This window comes from Cherax quadricarinatus, chromosome 11, assembly GCF_038502225.1.
Source record: "Cherax quadricarinatus isolate ZL_2023a chromosome 11, ASM3850222v1, whole genome shotgun sequence".
NCBI lineage: Eukaryota > Metazoa > Arthropoda > Malacostraca > Decapoda > Parastacidae > Cherax > Cherax quadricarinatus.
Window position 1 is genome coordinate 37,812,604 of NC_091302.1, and position 22,194 is coordinate 37,834,797.

General features: G+C 40.3%; 2 protein-coding genes across 6 annotated transcripts in view; one reads left to right on the top strand and one right to left on the bottom strand.

The window, feature by feature from the left end:
* LOC128687597 (uncharacterized) overlaps positions 1–22,194 on the top strand; it is a 191,527-nt gene that overhangs the window by 82,697 nt on the left and 86,636 nt on the right. Inside the window, exon 5 of one of the 2 annotated variants that reach the window (XM_070083981.1) lies at positions 5,456–5,680. The exons of the other annotated variant lie outside the window; for it this stretch is intronic. Within the exon in view, the coding sequence (XP_069940082.1) occupies positions 5,456–5,521 (66 nt within the window). The 3' untranslated portion in view covers positions 5,522–5,680. Of the gene's footprint in view, positions 1–5,455; positions 5,681–22,194 lie in introns of those variants that run through there. 2 annotated transcript variants of the gene reach the window in all.
* LOC128687596 (uncharacterized) overlaps positions 4,523–22,194 on the bottom strand; it is a 213,115-nt gene continuing 195,443 nt past the window's right edge. For all 4 annotated transcript variants that reach the window (XM_070083980.1, XM_053775140.2, XM_053775137.2 and 1 more), the window contains exon 10: positions 4,523–8,156. In XM_070083980.1, the coding sequence (XP_069940081.1) occupies positions 8,019–8,156 (138 nt within the window). In that variant the 3' untranslated portion in view covers positions 4,523–8,018. The remainder of the gene's footprint in view (positions 8,157–22,194) is intronic.

Genomic DNA, 22,194 nt, shown 5'->3' on the forward strand with positions numbered 1-22,194 from the left:
ACACACACACACACACATGCACAACTCTCCTCCACACACACACACACAACCCCCCACCACACACACACACACACACAACCCCCCCTCCACACACACACAACCCCCCTCCACACACATGGTAACTAACACGCATATACTACAGGCCTAGTGTCTAATCGACATGTGCCTAGGACAAAATGGTAACACACACACACACGGATCAGTTCGAACCAGGATTCTGCAAAAGAAAGCACGACTGAGGGACAAACAGGGGTACCAGAGAGTATACCTCGATCGCGACAGAACACAAGAAGAAAGGACTACACTGAAAGAGAGGGTACAGAGATGCAAGGAGGAACGAGAGGCAATAATGAAGATGAGCAGGACCCAGACACAGGAGGAAGGACAAACACACCCCGCAGAATCTCCCACTGTAAGACTCCAACCGCGACAATCCCAACGCAACTGAGCAACCCAAACCACAACCCACTCACTGTTCCCTCTTCCAACAACACCCACATCACAAACCTCATCTCAACAGCTTTCCCTTATGGGCATTCTGACCCCACCCCCGTCATCACAAACACCACCTACACCACAGCCCCCCACCAAGGCTCCTGCTCCCCCAACCCCAATATTCTTGCAGGACCACAGTGATAGAAAAGAAAATGAAAGTTTGGTATACAAACGCGGACGGAATAACGAATAAACATGAGGAGTGGCACGAAAGAATCAGTGAGAAATCCCCAGACATCATAGCAGTCACAGAAACAAAACTCGCTGAGACAATAACAGACGCAATCTTCCCACCGGGATATCAGATCCTGAGAAAACATAGGAGTAGAGGGGGAGGAGGAGTTGCACTGCTCATAAAAAACCGATGGGGATTTGAGGAAATGGAAGGCATGGACGTGATTGGAGAAAGAGACTACATAGTAGGTACAATTCAGTCTGGAGAACATAAAGTAGTCATTGGAGTGATGCATAACCCACCACAGAACTGCAGGAGGCCAAGAGAGGAGTACAAAGAAAACAACAGGGCGATGGTGGACACACTGGCTGAGGTGGCAAGAAGAGCTCACTCGAGCAGAGCAAAGTTACTGGTAATGGGCGATTTCAACCACAGGGAGATCGACTGGGAAAACCTGGAGCCACATGGGGGTCCCGAAACATGGAAAGCCAAGATGATGGATGTGGTACTTGAAAACCTCATGCATCAACATGTCAGGGACACTACCAGAGAGAGAGGGGAGGATGAGCCAGCAAGACTGGATCTTGTGTTCACCCTGAGCAGTTCGGACATTGAGGACATCACTTACGAGAGGCCCCTTGGAGCTAGCGATCATGTGGTTCTGAGTTTTGATTATATAGTAGAGTTAGAAGTGGAGAAGGAAACAGGAACTGAATGGGAAAAGCCAAACTACAAAAGGGGGGACAACACAGGTATGAGGAACTTCCTGCAGGAGGTTCAGTGGGACAGAGACCTGGTAGGAAAATCAGTAGACGAGAGCATGTCTCCGGAAGCATACATCAACCAGGTAACTGCTGCAGCATATGGGCGCCTGGCAAACCTGAGAACAGCGTTCCAATACCTTAATAAGGAATTGTTCAAGACACTGTACACCATGTAAGTCAGGCCCATACTGGAGTATGCAGCACCTGTTTGGAACTCGCACTTGATAAAGCACGTCAAGAAACTAGAGAAAGTGCAAAGGTTTGCTACAAGGTTAGTTCTAGAGCTAAGGGGAATGTCTTATGAAGAAAGGTTAAGGGAAATCGGCCTGACGAGACTAGAGGACAGGAGGGTCAGGGGAGACATGATAACGACATATAAAATACTGCGCGGAATAGACAAGGTGGACAAAGGCAGGATGTTCCAGGGAGGGGACACAGAAACAAGAGGTCACAATTGGAAGTTGAAGACACAGATGAGTCAGAGAGATATTAGGAAGTATTTATTCAGTCATAGAGTTGTCAGGCAGTGGAATAGCCTAGAAAGTGATGTAGTGGAGGCAGGAACCATACATAGTTTTAAGACGAGGTATGATAAAGCTCATGGAGCGGGAAGAGAGAGGACCCAGTAGCAACCGGTGAAGAGGCGGGGCCAGGAGCTAGGACTCGACCCCTGCAACCACAAATAGGTGAGTACACACACACATACACACATACACACACACACACACACACACACACACACTCACTCACACACTCTCACACACACTCTCACTCACACACTCACTCACACACTCTCACTCACACACTCTCACTCACACACTCTCTCACACTCTATCTCTCTCCAAACCTCACTCAAGGAAAAGGATCATGGCGTGAATATAACACCGAACACATCTCCTGAGGTGCACATCAACCAAATAACTGCTGCGGCATATGGGCGACTAGCAAACCTATGAGTTGTTCAGGACTACTGTATACTGTGTACATCAGGCCCATGTTGGAGTATGCAGCACCAGTTTGGAAGCCATGCCTGGCCAAGCACATCAGGAAATTAGAGAAAGTGCAAAGGTTTGCAACGAGACTAGTCTCAGAGTTAAGGGGCATGTCCTACGAGAAAAGGTTAAGGGAAATCGACCTGACAACACTGGAGGACAGGAGGGACAGGGACAACATGATAACATATAAAATACTGAGAGGAATTGTTAAGAACATCAGAGACAAGATGTTTCAGAGATGGGACACACCAACAAGGGGTCACAATTGGAAGTTAAAGACTCGGATGAGTCACAGGTATGTTAGAAAGTATTTCTTCAGTCACAGAGTTGTCAGGAAGTAGAATAGTTTGGAAAGGGAGGTGGTGGAGGTAGGATCCATACATAGCTTTAAGAAGAGGTGTGATAAAGCTCACGGAGCAGGGAGTGACCTTGTAGCAACCAGTGAAGAGGCAGGGCCAGGAGCTATGACTCGATCCCTGAAACCACAATTACATGAATAGAATTAGGTACACACACATGCACACACTCACATGCACAGGTGCATACGTGCACACACATGCACACAAGCAAACGCACATTCAACCCTACTAAATGCAAAGTCATGAAGATTGGGGAAGGGCAAAGAAGACCGCAGACAGAGTATAGGCTAGGTGGACAAAGGATGCAAACCTCATGCAAGGAGAAAGATCTTGGGGTGACCATAACACCAAACACATCTCCGGAGGCACACATCAACCAGATAACTGCTGCAGCATATGGGCGCCTGGCAAACCTGAGAATAGCGTTCAACCTGAGAATAGCGTTCTGATACCTTAGTAAGGAATTGTTCAGGACACTGTACACCGTGTACGTCAGGCCCATACTGGAGTATGCAGCACCAGTTTGGAACCCACACCTGGTCAAGCACGTCAAGAAATTAGAGAAAGTACAAAGGTTTGCAACAAGGCTAGTTCCGGAGCTCAGGTAAATGTCCTACAAAGAAAGGTTGAGGGAAATCGGACTAACACTGGAGGACAGGAGGGTCAGGGGAGACATGATAACAACATACAAAATAATGCATGTAATAGACAAGGTGGACAGAGACAGGATGTTCCAGAGAGGGGACACAGAAACAAGGGGTCACAATTGGAAGCTGAAGACTCAGACAAGTCACAGGGATGTTAGGAAGTACTCCTTTAGTCACAGAGTCATCAGGAAATGGAATAGCCTAGCAAGTGATGTAGTGGAGGCAGGAACCATACTTAGCTTTAAGACGAGGTATGACAAAGCTCAGGAAGCAGAGAGAGAGAGAGAGGACCTAGTAGCGATCAGTGAAGAGGCAGGGCCAGGAGCTGAGTCTGACCCCTGCAACCACAATTAGGTGAGTACATGCACACACACTACTATTCTTTCTTTTAAAAATTCTACTGTTACACAAAAAAATTTCAACAATGCACTGATTGACTTTGCTACTTCACAAAGAATGTACTGTACAGCATGATCTATGCTGCACCATATTTCACCCATGAAGTGTGCAAAATTTTGATTGCACATACTCATACTCGGAGGAATTAATAAGGTAGACAGGGAAAGGTTGTTTAAGAGGCAAGAAATGAGAACTTGGGGTACAACTGAAAGTTGAAGTCATAGATGAATCACAGGGATGTTGGGAAGTATTTCTTGTCTCAGAGAGGTTAGGAAGCAGAATGATCTTGGTGAAGAAGAAGTGGGGATAGGCTCCATACGTAGTTTTAAGAGCAGGTATGATAGGGCCCACAAAGCTACAAGAGAATGAATCTGGAAAATAGCAAGCTAAAAGGCAGGGCCAGGATCTAAGAATCAGCCCCTGGAACCACAAATAGGTGAGTACAATTATCTGAGTACTATGAGTAATAACAGTGCCCCTCAAGTCTTATATTCTTACCTCTACTAATGAGCCCAGCCTCCTATGGTGCCATCTCCAAATTCAGCACCTCACTTCTAGCTCCAGTATAAAAGGCCTCATTTTCATGCTTCAGCTTTACTTTGATTAAGATTAAGATGCTGAACACTTCTCAAGGCTGAGGGATTAACCATCTCAAAATTATTTCTTCAAGGCTGAGGGACTTGTCACCTCATCTTTATCTCTTCATTACTTCTGCTACCTTTAATGTTTAGTAATTTGACAGTAAAGGTACTAAACTGTTGCACATGTGTCATACCTTCAATTATGTAAAACAAAATTTACAAGGATCTGAGCTTATACTACCAGATAAGTAATATAAATTATTTATTTTTTTTTTTTATTATCACACTGGCCGATTCCCACCAAGGCAGGGTGGCCCGAAAAAGAAAAACTTTCACCATCATTCACTCCATCACTGTCTTGCCAGAAAGGGTGCTTTACACTACAGTTTTTAAACTGCAACATTTACACCCCTCCTTCACCCCTAAATTATTATTAGATAAAAATGCAGAAAAACATTACAGAATACAATACCTTCCACTGCAAGACAACCATCCATGTCTGAAGACACTCGACTATCTTTCTTTCTTTCAACACACCGGCCGTATCCCACTGAGGCGGGGTGGCCCAAAAGGAAAAACGAAAGTTTCTCCTTTTACATTTAGTAATATATACAGGAGAAGGGGTTACTAGCCCCTTGCTCCTGGCATTTTAGTCGCCTTTTACAACACGCATGGCTTATGGAGGAAGAATTCTGTTCCACTTCCCCATGGAGGTAAGAGGAAATAAACAAGAACAAGAACTAGTAAGAAAATAGAAGAAAACCCACCGGGGTGTGTATATATATGCTTGTACATGTATGTGTAGTGTGACCTAAGTGTAAGTAGAAGTAGCAAGACATACCTGAAACCTTGTATGTTTATGAGACAGAAAAATGGACACCAGCAATCCTACCATCATGTAAAGCAATTACAGGCTTTTGTTTTACACTCAGTTGGCAAGACGGTAGTATCTCCCTGGGCGGTTGCTGTCTACCAACCTACTACCTAGGACTCGACTATCATCTACATAAAAACGGCAATTTTCTGCATTGGTCTAACAGGCTGACAACACCACCACAAGAACCAGTCTTCAATCAGGACCCAGTAGGCTGACAACACTACCATAAGAACTATTCTTCAAAGAGGGCCCAGTAGGATGACACCACCACAAGAACCAGTCTTCCATCAGGGCCCAGTAGGCTGACACCACCACCACCACAAGAATCAATCTTTAATCAGGGTTCAGTAAGCTGACAATAGTAGGTTGACAACAATAGCAAAAGAACCACAGCCTTCCACCAGGGCCCCACAGGCTGACATCAACACAAGAACCACAGCCATCCACTCTGGCCCAACAGGCTAACACAAGAATCTCACCATTCCACCTGGACCCAGTAGCATGTCATCAACACTACAAGGTATTCACCCACAAGATGAGAAGGTTACCAGAGTGCAAGTATATTATAAAGTGTATTCCAGAAACTTGGGAGTAACTAAAAAATTTGAAGCTAGCCCCATGTTTTCTGTGCAGTACATACTAGAAGCTTATATTGCACGGAGATTTTTAGAAGTGTAACATCAGTGGTATATTAGTCCTGTACCTTTTTCTCTCTTATTCCTAAAAATTATTGGCATTGTCAATAATACAAATTTGAACATAAATTAAAATTTGAACATTTTTTTTATTTTGAAAACTCTAAACACTGTACATAAGTAAAATCCTGATTAAAAGAACTACAAATAAGAGAAAAATTACTGTACAGTATTTCCTATATTGCTATTCAGAACCAGAAGAATTTAATTCCCTACAAAGTTTTCAAAAGGAAATGGGAGGGAAAGGGGGAAAATAATCAATGGCCTTTTCGTGACAGAACATTCCCAAACAATTGGAGACTTGTGAATGTATGTAGTTTCCTCCATTACATCATCTTTAAGTGCATTCTACATTTGCTACCCTCCCCTTAAAGACATAATTTTTTTTTCCTTGATTCAACTGAGTGTTTAATTTTCAATTTAAGTATCTTGTATTTTGTGATTATGATCCACCTCATATCTACAGTAATGTGAGATTTAGCTCTCTCTCTTTAGCATCCCAAAAATGAGAATTCTGAACACTGTGGCTAAGTCAGTATAGTTGTGGACTTGTAAATGCAAGGCTGCCAATTTGGTTTCCAGTACTCTATAGATAATTCTAAATCCAGCTCCAGTTTAATGTCCAGTTTAGCAGCAAAGAACAGAACCTTCTCAATTTTTTTGTGTGTGGTTAAGATATGGGTTGCATGCTTTTGCTACTATCACAATATAATCTAGATTTCTAAAAGTTGTTCATATATTAAAAAAAACTTTCATATACTTTTGAGAAGTGGAGAAGAGGGAGAATTTTTTTGCTTCATGTCTATGTCTGTACATCATTATACATACACAAAATTTATTCCACTATCACTGAAAATTATGAGTTTACCTATATGCACAAAATATTAAAATGTTACAGGTACAGTATGGTATCAGTAACTCCACATAAATAACAATGAATTCCTTTTACACGCATCTATATGTACAAAAAAACATACGTCAAATACTGCACTGAGCACCTATGAGCACAGTTCTCCTTGAAGATATAATATAAAGCAATGCAACAGAGCCACTGGGATTATCTAAACTGCTTGATTTATTTTTCATCTACATATTTCTTACAGAGTACTGAATCTCAACTTTTGTGTGGTCAGTAACAATATACAGAAATTTTTAGAAGAGGAGTAAAATGAAAAAATCTCCTCTTAATAAGCCAGGTTATATACAGGGGCCAGCCATGGACCTGGACTACTTCACAGATACTTTAAAATGATTATGGGCAGATTGTTGCACAAAAAAATTGTTTGGTGATGCTCTGCACCAACCATTTTCAAGAATTTATGCATTATTTAAAAAGATATCAGATAGTAATAATGTACAAGCTGTACATATTTCTGGATTCTGTAAATCTGCCTTAATCCTAAGATGACTTTTGTTGTATTCTATGATAAGGACCTCTTACTACCTGAGTATGAGTTCATATCCTACATACAGTACTTATACATACTGTATTATGCAAAGTTAATCTATGAATCTATATACTAATGCAAAAAATTAAGTTTTCGCATTTATGTTTACTGATTGTGCAAGCAAAAAATTCCTTAACGGAAGAACAACTATCAAAATCTAATACTCAAGGTTATCTAATAAATTATAAAAAATTTCATATATTATGATAATTATCACATTAAGAAAGATAATTCTTCTCATCAAACCATAATACAGCACAGAGAAAAACCCACTACCACCCACAATGAGCATAATACTGCATTGTTTTACACTTTAAGCTACTGAAACTATGGAATTTCAAAGTGAATAGATAAGAACTTGGACATGAGGTTGTTGGTGACACAGTAACTCAGTGACAATTAATCAAGTATTTTTAACAGATCGAGCATTTTCCAGTAAGGCAGGATGACCCAAAGAAGAAAACATATTCACTACCACTCACTCTCTAGCTCTTTCCAGAAGTTCACAGATATCACAATTCAAATGACCTTCCTGAAATGCAACATATCTACCCATTCTTCAGTGTATCACTTGAAAAGAGGTTCAGGTGGTGGAGCTGAAGAGAGAGTATTGTGACGTGGGTGTGGGAGGCGAAGATGCTGGCAGGATGGAGTTAAGCAACAGCAAATGCTGTAAATTACTGTCTAAACAACCAGTCTTACCAGCACTGCCATCACTCCCCTGAAACATAAGGGACATTTCTTAACACCATTTATATACCAGCACTGCCATCACTCCCCTGAAACATGAGGGACATTCTTAACAGTATTTATATACCAGCACTGCCATCACTTCCCTGAAACATAAGGGACATTCTTAACACCATTTATATACCAGCACTGTCATCACTCTCCTGAAACATGAGGGATATTCTTAAGACCAATTATTTACCAGTACTGTCATCACTCTCCTGAAACATGAGGGACATTCTTAAGACCAATTATATACCAGCACTGTCATCACTCTCCTGAAACATGAGGGACATTCTTAACACCATTTATATACCAGCACTGTCATCACTCCCCTGAAACATGAGGGATACTCCTAACACTGTTAATATGAAAAACTTAACAATATATAACTGAAAAAAGTAAAGTAAAACCATATAAAATAGTAACAAAGAAAAAGCTGAGAGCTAACAGTGAACACTATAATGTACTACTCAATAGTAACTCATAACATTTAAGGACTCCATAAAATAACATTACTCCACCAGTGCAATGAAAAAGTTCACAACTAACCCACAAATTGGAGATAAATCATCAGACAGCTTTTCAGTTCATCCCAAGCCATTATCAGGATGGACTAAAGCATCAACTAAGATTCATCTCTACTCTGTGGATCTGTAGTATGGCAGGTACTGTCCAATGTGTGGGCAAAATGCTGTCTATAATTAAGATTTCCTCTGCACCAAATGACTTTCTACCATACAATTGATGGTCCTGTGAATTGTTCCAGCCACATTAATGTGACCTCTTCAATGAAGTATTTGTTTTACGGTATGATCGTACACTAACACAGGGAGAAATTGACAACAGTACTGAAGCAAGTCTCTGTGAATAATTCATTAAAAATACAAAAATCTAGAAAAGGTAATTATAGTGTCTTAATGCTGAATCTGTCAATCACTGCTACAGATTTTAAAAAAGTGTAAAACATAAACATTAACTTCAAAAATCCATGTTTTTTTTTTTTTCAAGTAAGGAGGTCCATACAAAATACTGGAGATACATTATTTCTTACTTAATAACAGAAATGATGAATACAGTAGACCATTATATTACACGGTAGTTACGTTCCCGAAAATGCCGTGTTAGGTAAATCCATGTTAGATAAACTGAAGAACTTATGGGGAAAATAGGGTTATGTTCCCAAAAGCCCCAAAAAAGCCAAACAACTTTTTTTTAGACCTCTAGATCTTACAAAAATAAAAAATGAGTATGTAACTGTTGATAACTGTCATGATGAATTATGTTGTTTTTATTGCTTAAGACTACAAACACAACAGAAATAATTATATTTCTAACCTTAAATTGTGGGTGCTGGTGTTTGTTGATGACAGTAAAGAAGGTGGAGTTATGCTTTGGCCCTACTGGGCTGAGGCGGGTGGTAGAGGTTCTGGTACTGAAGTCGATGGTTGTACTGGAGTGTGCATAAATTCTATAATGGATTTCTGGGCTATTTTACCCTGCAGTACATTATACAGCTGATGGTAAGGCATCATCTGCTGCTCTAGACCACGTTTCAGAGCACTGCTTCTAGATTTGTCAGGGTCCTTTTCAGTGGAAAAATCTAACTTTCAGTAAAATCAAGTCAGTAAGTCAGTCAAATTAATTCAATCAAGTCCGTAAAGTCAGTTCAGTCAAGTCAGTAAGTCAGTCAAGTCAATTAATTCAAGTCAGAAAGTCAATTCAGTCAAGTAAATTCAGTTAAGTCAGTAAAGTCAATTCAGTCATGTCAGAAAAGTTAATTCTGTCATGTCAGGAAGTCAGTCCGATCAATTCAGTCAGTAAAGTCAAGTTAGTAAGTCAAATCAGTAATATCAGTTCAGTGAAGCCAGTAAGTCAGATAAATTCTATGAAGTCAATAAGTCAAATCAAGTCAGTCAGTCAAGTCAATTTAGTCAGTCAAGTCAATTTAGTCAGTCAAGTCAATTTAGCCAGTCAGTCAAGTTAGTTAATCAGTAAGTCATTCAGTCAGTCAGTAAGTCATTTTATTCAGGTAGCAGTGATCTAAGTGTTATTCTTTTTAGGATATGACAGGATTACAACACACTTCAAAAACACAGCTAGCTCTGAGAAGAGTCATACGAGATGCATATGCACGGGTCTGGGAGAGGGGTTAGGGTGCAAAGAAACTAGGGTGGGCCTCCCCCGGCATCACAGCTGGGGTAATACCCATGTGTCCAGCGGCCAACGATTAAAATGTTTTCCCCACCCACAAACTGTACCGTGTTAATTTTACAAAGTGTTGTATAAAATTATGCCACAATTTTTCAATAGTGTAATAACCAAAATGTGGCAAATAAATCTGTATAATATAGCAGTCTACTTTATACCATGGTTATTTAACATATTTACAGATGGAGTTGTAAAAGAGGTAAATGTTAGGGTGTTGGAGAGAGGGGGTGGGATTAAATTCTGGAGAATCAAATAGAAAATGCGAGTTGGCACAGTTACTTTTTGCTGATGATATGCGCTTTTGGGAGATTCTAAAGAAAAGTTGCAGAGGTTAGTGAACAAGTTTGGGAGGGTGTGTAAAGAAAGTTGAAAGTGAACATAGATAAGAGTAAGATGAGGGTATCAAACGAGTTAGGTAAAGAAAAATTGGATATCAGATTGGAGAGAGTATGGAAGAAGTGAATGTGTTCAGATATTTGGGAATAGATTTGTCAGCAGATGGGTTTATGAAGTACAAGGTTATCCATAGAACTGATGAAGGAAAAAAGGTGAGTGGTGCACTGAGGTATCTGTGGAGACAAAAAGCGTTATCCATGGAGGCAAAGTAGGGAATGTACGAGAGTTTAGTGGTACCAACACTCTTATGTGGGTGTGAAGCATGGGTTGTGAATGGTGCAGTGAAGAGGAGGCTGGAGGCAGTGGAGATGTTGTGTCTAAGGGCAATGTGTGGTATAAATATTATGCAGAGAATTCATTACGGGAGGTGTGGAGTTACAAAAAGTATTATTCAGAGGGATGAAGAAGGGTTGTTGAGGTGGTTTGGTCATTTAGAGAAGAAGGAGGATGTATAAATCTGGGGTGGAGGGGAGGAGGGGTAGGGGTCATCCTAGGAAAGGATGGAGGGAGGGGGTAAAAGAGGTTGTGTGTGCAAGGGGCCAGAACATGCAGCAGGCATGTGTGTGCTTGTTAGATAGAATTGAATGGAGATGAATGGCTTTTGGGAGCTGACAAGCTGTTGGAATGTGAGCAGGGTCATACAGCCTCTCCTCACTTAGCGACGTACTACTCATTTACCAACGACTCAGACTTATGATGGCCTCTCTAACCAGTATGCATATCTAAATAATGTACATATATTAGAGCTGATTTCCTCTATTCTGTTTGTTACAATATACAGTACACTATAAACATTTAAAAATATACCAGATATGTTATAAATGGTGCAAAGGTGATATTAAAACAATATCAAAGATAACTGACACAAACCCACTACCATTATAGTACGCTCCTCGCTTAGCAACGAATTCATTTACCAACGTGGTCTCAGGAACGGAACTCTGTCGTTAAGTGAGGAGAGGCTGTATTTTGTGAAGGGATTCAGGGAAACTGGTTAGCCGGACTTGAGTCCTGGAGAAGGGAAGTACAATGCCTCCACTTTAAAGGAAGGGTTTGGGATATTGGCTGTTTGGAGTGACATCTAAGCTGTCATATCTGGGTACCTCTGCAAAGACAGCGATTATATGTGAATGATTGTGAAAGTGTTTCTTTCTTTTTCGAATCACCCTGCCTCAGTGGGAGACGGCCGACGTGTTGAAAAAAGAAACGATGAATATTTTAAACAGATACAGTAATCAATTTGTCTGTAAACTGATTCTCATTAAACAGACGACAACTACTAACTGCCAGATTAAAAAACCCATGAAAAAATATACTCCCAAAAGCAGCCAATATCTATTCATGACCAAAATTTACAGTTCACTACAGTATTTATCTGTGTACTCACCCAAAATATAAGCCAAAAATTATAATCAATTAAAATCAGGCAAACTCCAATAAGTACCAAATACTTTATTTCTTAATCATAAACAAATTACTTATTGCAAACAAAAATATTTCACCATTTTTTATGATAGCATCACTTTAATAGTGTCGTGTGATGTGCAATGCGCACATCTAAAACCAAAACTTTTATTCAGTATTCTACTAAATTATTTTCATTAATTTTTTTTATATTTATTATTATTATCACACTGGCCGATTCCCACCAAGGCAGGGTGGCCCGAAAAAGAAAAACTTTCACCATCATTCACTCCATCACTGTCTTGCCAGAAGGGTGCTTTACACTACAGTTTTTAAACTGCAACATTAACACCCCTCCTTCAGAGTGCAGGCACTGTACTTCCCATCTCCAGGACTCAAGTCCGGCCTGCCGGTTTCCCTGAACCCCTTCATAAATGTTACTTTGCTCACACTCCAACAGCACGTCAAGTATTAAAAACCATTTGTCTCCATTCACTCCTATCAAACACGCTCACGCATGCCTGCTGGAAGTCCAAGCCCCTCGCACACAAAACCTCCTTTACCCCCTCCCTCCAACCTTTCCTAGGCCGACCCCTACCCCGCCTTCCTTCCACTACAGACTGATACACTCTTGAAGTCATTCTGTTTCGCTCCATTCTCTCTACATGTCCGAACCACCTCAACAACCCTTCCTCAGCCCTCTGGACAACAGTTTTGGTAATCCCGCACCTCCTCCTAACTTCCAAACTACAAATTCTCTGCATTATATTCACACCACACATTGCCCTCAGACATGACATCTCCACTGCCTCCAGCCTTCTCCTCGCTGCAACATTCATCACCCATGCCTCACACCCATATAAGAGCGTTGGTAAAACTATACTCTCATACATTCTCCTCTTTGCCTCCAAGGACAAAGTTCTTTGTCTCCACAGACTCCTAAGTGCACCACTCACTCTTTTCCCCTCATAAATTCTATGATTCACCTCATCTTTCATAGACCCATCCGCTGACACGTCCACTCCCAAATATCTGAATACATTCACCTCCTCCATACTCTCTCCCTCCAATCTGATATTCAATCTTTCATCACCTAATCTTTTTATCCTCATAACCTTACTCTTTCCTGTATTCACCTTTAATTTTCTTCTTTTTCACACCCTACCAAATTCATCCACCAATCTCTGCAACTTCTCTTCAGAATCTCCCAAGAGCACAGTGTCATCAGCAAAGAGCAGCTGTGACAACTCCCACTTTGTGTGTGATTCTTTATCTTTTAACTCCACGCCTCTTGCCAAGACCCTCGCATTTACTTCTCTTACAACCCCATCTATAAATATATTAAACAACCACGGTGACATCACACATCCTTGTCTAAGGCCTACTTTTACTGGGAAATAATTTCCCTCTTTCCTACATACTCTAACTTGAGCCTCACTATCCTCGTAAAAACTCTTCACTGCTTTCAGTAACCTACCTCCTACACCATACACTTGCAACATCTGCCACATTGCCCCCCTATCCATCCTGTCATACGCCTTTTCCAAATCCATAAATGCCACAAAGACCTCTTTAGCCTTATCTAAATACTGTTGACTTATATGTTTCACTGTAAACACCTGGTCCACACACCCCCTACCTTTCCTAAAGCCTCCTTGTTCATCTGCTATCCTATTCTCCGTCTTACTCTTAATTCTTTCAATAATAACTCTACCATACACTTTACCAGGTATACTCAGCAGACTTATCCCCCTATAATTTTTGCACTCTCTTTTATCCCCTTTGCCTTTATACAAAGGAACTATGCATGCTCTCTGCCAATCCCTAGGTACCTTACCCTCTTCCATACATTTATTAAATAATTGCACCAGCCACTCCAAAACTATATCCCCACCTGCTTTTAACATTTCTATCTTTATCCCATCAATCCCGGCTGCCAAAATTACCAAGGAGCAACATTAGAAAGTGTGTAATGAGGGAGAGGAAGCTTAAATCAGTGCCTCAAAAACTTCACCACTACCACTGCTGGCTATCAACAAACCAGGACCTTCATATAGTTTTGATTATTCACTGAGGTTTTTGTGATGCTCATTTTGCTTTGGCTTGATATCCACTCCCCAAACTTAAAATCAACAACAGGATTTTGTTCAAAATGTGCTTGCTAGAGATCTCATGCCTAAATCTCATTTCTTTCTGGACATTCTTATGAATATCCACATTAATGAGGTTGCAGCAATATTTTGTAGAGGGATTCAGGGAAACCAGTAAGCCAGACTTGTGTCCTGGAGGTGGGAAGTACAATGGCTGCACTTTAGAGGAGGGGTTTGGGATATTAGCTTTTTGGAGTGGCATCTAAACTGTCATATCTGAGCCTCTCAGCAAAGACAGTACTCACCTAATTGTGGTTGCAGGGGTTGATTCACAGTTCCTGGCCCTGCCTCTTTACTGATTGCTACTAAGTCCTCTCTCTCCCTGCTCCATGAGCTTTGTCAAGCCTCGTCTTAAAACTATGTATGGTTCCTGCCTCCACTACATCACTTTCTAGGCTATTCCACTTCCTGACAACTCTATGACTGAAGAAATACTTCCTAACATCCCTTTGACTTATCGGAGTCTTCAACGTTCAATTTGTGTGTCCCATCTCTGGAACATCCTGTCTTTGTCCACTTTGTCAATTCCTCGCAGTATTTTATATATCGTTATCATGTCTCCCCCTGACCCTCCTGTCCTCCAATGTCGTCAGGCCGATTTCCCTTAACCTTTCTTCGTAGGACACTCCCCTTAGCTCTGAGACTAGTCTTGTTGCAAATCTCTACACTTTCTCTAATTTCTTGACGTGCTTGACCAGGTGTGGATTCCAAACTGGTGCTGCATACTCCAATATGGGCCTGACATATATGGTGTACAGAGTCTTGAACGATTCCTTACTAAGGCATCGGAAGGCTATTCTTATGTTTGCCAGACGCCCATATGCTGCAGCAGTTATGTGGTTGATGTTCGCCTCAGGAGATGTGCTAGGTATTATACTCACCTCATCTTTTTCCCTGAGTGAGGTTTGCAGTCTTTGGCCACCTAGACTATACTCTGTTTGCAGTCTTCTTTGCCCTTCCCTGATCTTTATGACATTGCATTTAGCGGGTTTAAATTCAAGAGGCCAGTTGCTGGACCAGGCTTGTAGCCTGTACAGGTCTCTTTGTAGTCCTGCCTGATCCTCAATCGATTTTATTCTCCTCATTAACTTCGCATCATCTGCAAACAGGGACACTTCTGAGTCTATCCCTTCCATTATGTCATTCACATATACCAAAAACACCACAGGTCCTAGGACTGACCCCTGTGGAACCCCACTCATCACAGGTGCCCACTCTGACACTTCATCACGTACCATAACATGTTGTTGCCTCCCTCTCAGATATTCTCTGATCCATTGCAGTGCCTTTCCTGTTATGTGTGCCTGATCCTCTAGCTTTTGCATTAACCTCTTGTAAGGAACTGTGTCAAAGGCCTGCTTGCAACCTGAGAAAATGCTGTCTATCCCCTCCTCTCTCTCGTGTCTTACTTCTGTTACCTTGTCATAAAACTCCAGTAGGTTTGTGACACTGGATTTTCCTTCCCTGAAACCATGCTGGTTGTTGTTTATAAGCTTGTGTCTTTCTAGGTGCTCCACCACTCTCTTCCTGATGATCTTCTCCATGACTTTGCATACTATACACATCAGTGACACAGGTCTGTAGTTTAATGCCTCATGTCTGTCTCCTTTCTTAAAAATTGGGACTACATTTACCATCTTCCATACCTCAGTTAGTTGCCCAGTTTCAATGGATGTGTTGAAGACTTTTGTAAGTGGCACACACAGCATCTCTGCTCCCTCTCTAAGGGCCCACAGAGAGATGCTGTCTGGTCTCACCACCTTTGAGGTATCAAGCTCACATAGCAGCTTCTTCACCTCCTCCTTGGTTGTGTGTATTTCATCCAGGACTTGTTGGTGTATCTCTCAATTCTGACTTCCTGGAGTCCTTCCTCTCTCCACTGTAAATACTTCTTTAAATCTCATGTTGAGCTCCTCACATACCTCTTGGTCATTTCTTGTGAACTCCCCACCTTCCTTCCTCAGCCTGATTACCTGGTCCTTGACTGTTGTTTTCCTCCTGATGTGGCTATACAGCAGCTTCGGGTCAGACTAGACTTTCGATGCTGTCTTTTTGTACTGTCGCTGAGCCTCCCTTCTCATCTGTGCATACTTGTTTCTGGCTCTTTGGCTAGTTTCTTTATTTTCCTGGGTTCTTTGTCTTCTGTACCTTTTCCATTCTCTACTGCATTTAGTTTTTGCCTCCCTACACTTTTGGGTGAACCAAGGACTCGTTCTGGTCTTCCCATTACAGTGGACCCCCGCATAACGATGGCATCACATAGCGATTAATCCGCATACCGCTTGCTTTAATCGCAAAAATTTTGCCTCACATACCGCTTAAAAACCCGCTCACCGATTTTCGTCCGAGACGCGTCCAATGTGCGGCCTGAGCCACGCTCACATGTTCCGCCGGTGGCATTGTTTACCAGCCAGCCTCCGCGGTAACATCCAAGCATACAATCGGAATATTTCGTATTATTACAGTGTTTTCGGTGCTTTTTCTGGAAAATAAGTGACCATGGGCCCCAAGAAAGCTTCTAGTGCCAACCCTACAGCAATAAGGGTGAGAATTACAATAGAGATGAAGAAAAAGATCATTGATAAGTATGAAAGTGGAGTGCGTGTCTCCGAGCTGGCCAGGTTGTATAATAAACCCCAATAAACCATCGCTACTATTGGTGGTACAGCTGCTGCTGCTGCTGCACTGTCAGCTGCTGCTGCTGCTGTAGCATCGTCTGCTGCTGCTGCTGCTGTAGCATCGTCTGCTGCTGCTGTAGCATCGTCTGCTGCTGCTGTAACATCGTCTGTTGCTGCTGTAGCATCGTCTGCTGCTGCTGTAGCATCGTCTGCTGCTGCTGCTGCTGTAGCATCGTCTGCTGCTGCTGTAGCATCGTCTGCTGCTGCTGCTGCTGTAACATCGTCTGCTGCTGCTGCTGCTGTAGCATCGTCTGCTGCTGCTGTAGCATCGTCTGCTGCTGCTGCTGCTGTAGCATCGTCTGCTGCTGCTGTAGCATCGTCTGTTGCTGCTGTACCACCGTCAGCTGCTGCTGCTGCTGTAGCACCGTTGTTGGTGTGGCTTATTGAGAATACCAAGAAACAATTAACCCCAGAGGATTTGCCACCCAGGATAACCCAAAAAAGTCAGTGTCATCGAAGACTAACTTATTTCCATTGGGGTCCTTAATCTTGTCTCCCAGGATGCAACCCACACAAGTCGACTAACACCCAGGTGAACAGGGAAAAATGCCTGGAACTAGTGCTCATATTGGTGAATTTAAAGCCAGCAAAGGTTGGTTTGAGAGATTTAAGAATCGTAGTGGCATACACAGTGTGATAAGGCCTGTTCTGGAAGAAAATGCCAAACAGGACCTACAGTACTCAGGAGGAAAAGGCACTCCCAGGACACAGTGTCTCATCAGTCATTGCTGCATCTTCAATAAAGGTAAGTGTCATTTATTCTTCATTTAGTAGACTAGTACATGCACAATATATACTGTGCATGTACTACTCTACTATTGTGCATGTATCCTTCTCTTTGTGTGTAGGAAAATGTATATTTCATGTGGTAAAAATTTTTTTTTCATACTTTTGGGTGTCTTGCACGGATTAATTTTATTTCCATTATTTCTTATGGGGAAAATTCATTCACATACCGATTATTTCGCATAACAATTACCCCTCTTGCACGGATTAAAATCGTTATGCGGGGGTCCACTGTATTTCTGTTTTCCTTGGGAACAAACCTCTCCTCTGCCTCCTTGCATTTTGTTGTCACATAGTCCATCATTTCTTGTACTGGTTTTCCTGCCAATTCTCTCTCCCACTGAATGTCTTGCAGGAAGTTCCTCATGCCTGTGTAGTACTCCCTTTTGTAGTTTGGTTTTTCTCATCCTATTCCTGCTACCCTCTCCACTTGTAGCTCAACTATGTAATCAGAGCACAGAACCACATGATCACTAGCTCCAAAGGGCCTTTTGTATGTGATATCCTCGATGTCTGAAATACTCAAGGTGAATACTAGGTCCAGTCTTGCTAGATCATCCTCACCTCTCTCTCTGATAGTGTCTTTAACATGTTGATGCATAAGGTTTTCCAGTACCACATCCATCATCTTGGCACTCCATGTTTCGGGACCCCCATAGGGCTCCAGGTTTTCCCACTCAATCTCCCTGTGATGGAAATCACCCATAACTAGTAACTTTGCTCTCTCCATGTGATTATGTATGAATGATAATGAAAGAATTGAATGATGGTGAAAGTATTGAATGATGGTAAAAGTGTTTCTCTCTTTTTTTGAGTTGCCCTGCCTCGGTGAGAGACGGCCAATGTGTTAAAAAAAAAAAAAAATGGCTTCTAAAACACAAAATGACCCAAAGCCTGAAACAAAAATTATCACATAATTTAGTGGTACTGTATTCATATGACCCTAACCACTACAAATTTCTGAAGTTGGGGCCTGGGCTCTATAAACTTTCTTATTTTTAATGCCAATGTGATTCAGGGCAACAAAGATACGATATTTTTCAGGGAAAAAAGAAATGAGAGTGATAACAGGTTCAGCAATGAAACACTGAGTGTCAGACCAGAGGGAAGTAGCACAAAATTAGTGACTATACAGTAAAACCTCCAATTTTCATGCAAGTTCCATTCCTGGAACTGGAGTAACTAGAAAAATCAGTATAAATACTATGAAACACTAAAAGTAAGAGTATTTTTTAATATTAACTACCAAAACAAAAAAATTGACATTTTTAACCCTTTTGGGGTCGGTCCCGTAATATTACGGCTTTGAAGCCAGGGTTGGTCCTGTAATATTACACCAAAATTCTAGCAGCTTCCAATCTTGCAGGAGAAAACTGGTAGGCCTACATATGAGAAAATGTGTCTGAGTGGTCAGTGTGCACAGTATAAAAAAAAAATCCTGCAGCATGCAATGCTTAGTGACAAAAAAAAAAAAAAACTGCGACCATATTTTTGGTGAAGACTTTCCGGTGTATTTTCGTATGGTTTTCATGGTTGTATTCTTGGTTTCTTGGTCTCATTTGATAGAATGGAAGATATATTACAGACTAAAAGTAACTTGAAATTGAGCTCAAAGTAATGGAAATGTTCAATTTTTGTCAATGTTCAAGAGTGAACAAATCACAACATGCATCCAATACACATCAACTGGCCAGTCTAATATGTACTCATGAATGCACTGACATTATTTATACAATTAATACCATTATACAGTAGTCTAAATAACAGTAAATCTTTTATTTTTTTGTGTGAATAAAAATTCAAAGTGAAAAGCAAGCGTAATATAAGAGGGGCATGGAGATATGACTGATGAACAGAGAAAATGTTATTTTAGTGCCAGGAATGTCTACATTATTTATTCTGGACTCTATTTTGAAATTGGCCTTTCTCGAATTTTGTGTGAAATTGGCAAAATTAGTAATTTCTAATCACTTTATTGGGCAGTTGAAATAGGTAAATGGGCAGTGTCTTGTACTAAATTGATAGAATAAAAGGAGTTCTAGCTAAACAGCTATGATTTTGGTTGACTGGAGCAATGGAATTAGGCCAAAATAGGGCTCAAAGTAGGTGAAATCATGGATGCGTGAATATTGCTGAGACCGCTAATTTCATGTGTAATTCTGCAAGTTTTCCATCAAATTTTGTGTTTTTGGTTTCATTACTTTCAAAAAAAGATTTTCTATCATTTCATAAGAAAACATAATTTTTTTTTTTTTAAATTCTTCGACCTTGGGAGCAAGTTTGCGAGCAGGGGTCTAGACTCTCACAGGGTTAATCATTAACCCAATACACACCAAATAATCATAATCAATACAAATACATTTGATCCAAAGACAAATGAGAAATATAAAGCCCAAAAATCAATTATAATTCTTATAAATTACAGTTATATCAAAATCAGAAAAATTAAAGTCCTTTATTTTATTTTTACCAAAAAATATTAATACATTATGCCAAACATGCACTGAAAGAATTGGGAAAAATAAATTTCTTAGGAAAAATATATAAATTCAATAATTATTCCTACGCAAATATTGAAACAATCAGAACAGAAAAAAGTCTACATTTCTTGACTTAATTTTTTAAAAAAATATGAGCATATCAAACATACATCAAATAGTAATATATATATATATATATATATATGTATAAATATATATATATATATATATATATATATATATATATATATATACCTACCATCCGACTTACGACCAAGTTGGTTCCGACCAACCGGTCAAAATGGATGTAAGTCGAACCTTTGAAAATTGCCGACATACTGGATAGGGCATGTCAAACCTTTCCTATATAAACTACCTACATAGTACTGTAATGTAATGTACAATCATTATTTCATTTTTTTACCACAATTTACTTCTATTGTTATATTTATTTACTGTATATAATGTATACATGGTAATGAACTGTATTGTAAATTTTACATCGCATACAGTATCATATGTTACTGTTATCTTTATGTATTGTCGACACAGTGAATGGGAGAATGTCACTGGTAGTGTCATCCTGCCAGAATGTAGTATAACCTATACCCTAACATGTGTAATACGTAGCTGGCTGGCTGGGTGGCCGGGTCTGTGGTTGGCCGGGTGGGTGATTGGCTGACTGAATGTGGCTCTTTTTTTTTTTTTTTTTTTTTTTTTTTTTTTTTTTTTTTTTTTTTTTTTTTTTTTTTTTTTTTTTTTTTTTTTTTACACAGGGTTTGACAAGGTAAAGGATCCCTAGCTTTATTGACAGCTATTTACAATTTAAGGATTCCTAACTTTATTGGCAAGCTAAGAGCTGTTACCTACATCAGCTACATTACCTACCTACCTACATTACCTACCTACCTACCTACCTACCTATCTATCTATCTATCTCTCTCTCTCTCTCTCTCTCTCTCTCTCTCTCTCTCTCTCTCTCACAGGTACACGTAAGTCAAGTTATCATACATATTATAAATTACCTAGGATAACCCAAATAATCCAGACAAAGTGCTATACAGTGGATCTGTGCTCCAGTGCCCTAAATTAATAATAATAATAATTATTATTATTATTATTACAATAATACATATGTACTAATATTAATATTATTATTATTAAACTATAATATAATAATCGTGTCCACTCATTACTTACCTTAAAATATCTGTAGTCTTAATGTAGAGAGGTGAGTAAACAAGATTAAATGAATAAACGAATGAGAGTGTAGCCCGGACACGAATGATTCCTGTTCACTCTGTCAAGCCGACCAGAAAAACATCTCATATTTGTTAATTTATATGTTTATATGTTATGTAGCATGTTTATTATATAATTTTGAAAAAGAAATCATAGATGGATTAAGCAAAATGTCTATATCAACATTTTATACACATTTAATGCACCTCAGTGATTATTATTGTGTTATTATCATTATTAATATGGCGTCTTCAAGACCAATTACACTCTTAATGAGTGGCTCTGAGACAGACAAGCAGACAGAAAGACAGACAGACACAGGTAGACAGACACACAGGTAGACAGACACACAGGTAGACACACACACAGGTAGACAGAAAGACAGACACACAGGTAGACAGATAAACAGACACACAGAGATACACAGATATATAGGCAGACAGACACAGACAGGTTTATGTGCAACAGTGAAAACAAATAGAGAGTTCGAGAGTAAGAGCCTTTCTTGCCTCAGACTTCATTTTAGGGGCCATGGTGAAATTTACTGTCCGGTTAGTACAGTTAATACAGTATGATGCTGCTGATAGGACAGGGTTACTCAAACTGATGCTGCCTGCATGATGCACTGACGCCGCGAGTATTGTCAAATATTGGACAGTGGTGTGCATCAGCAGGCTCAGCCC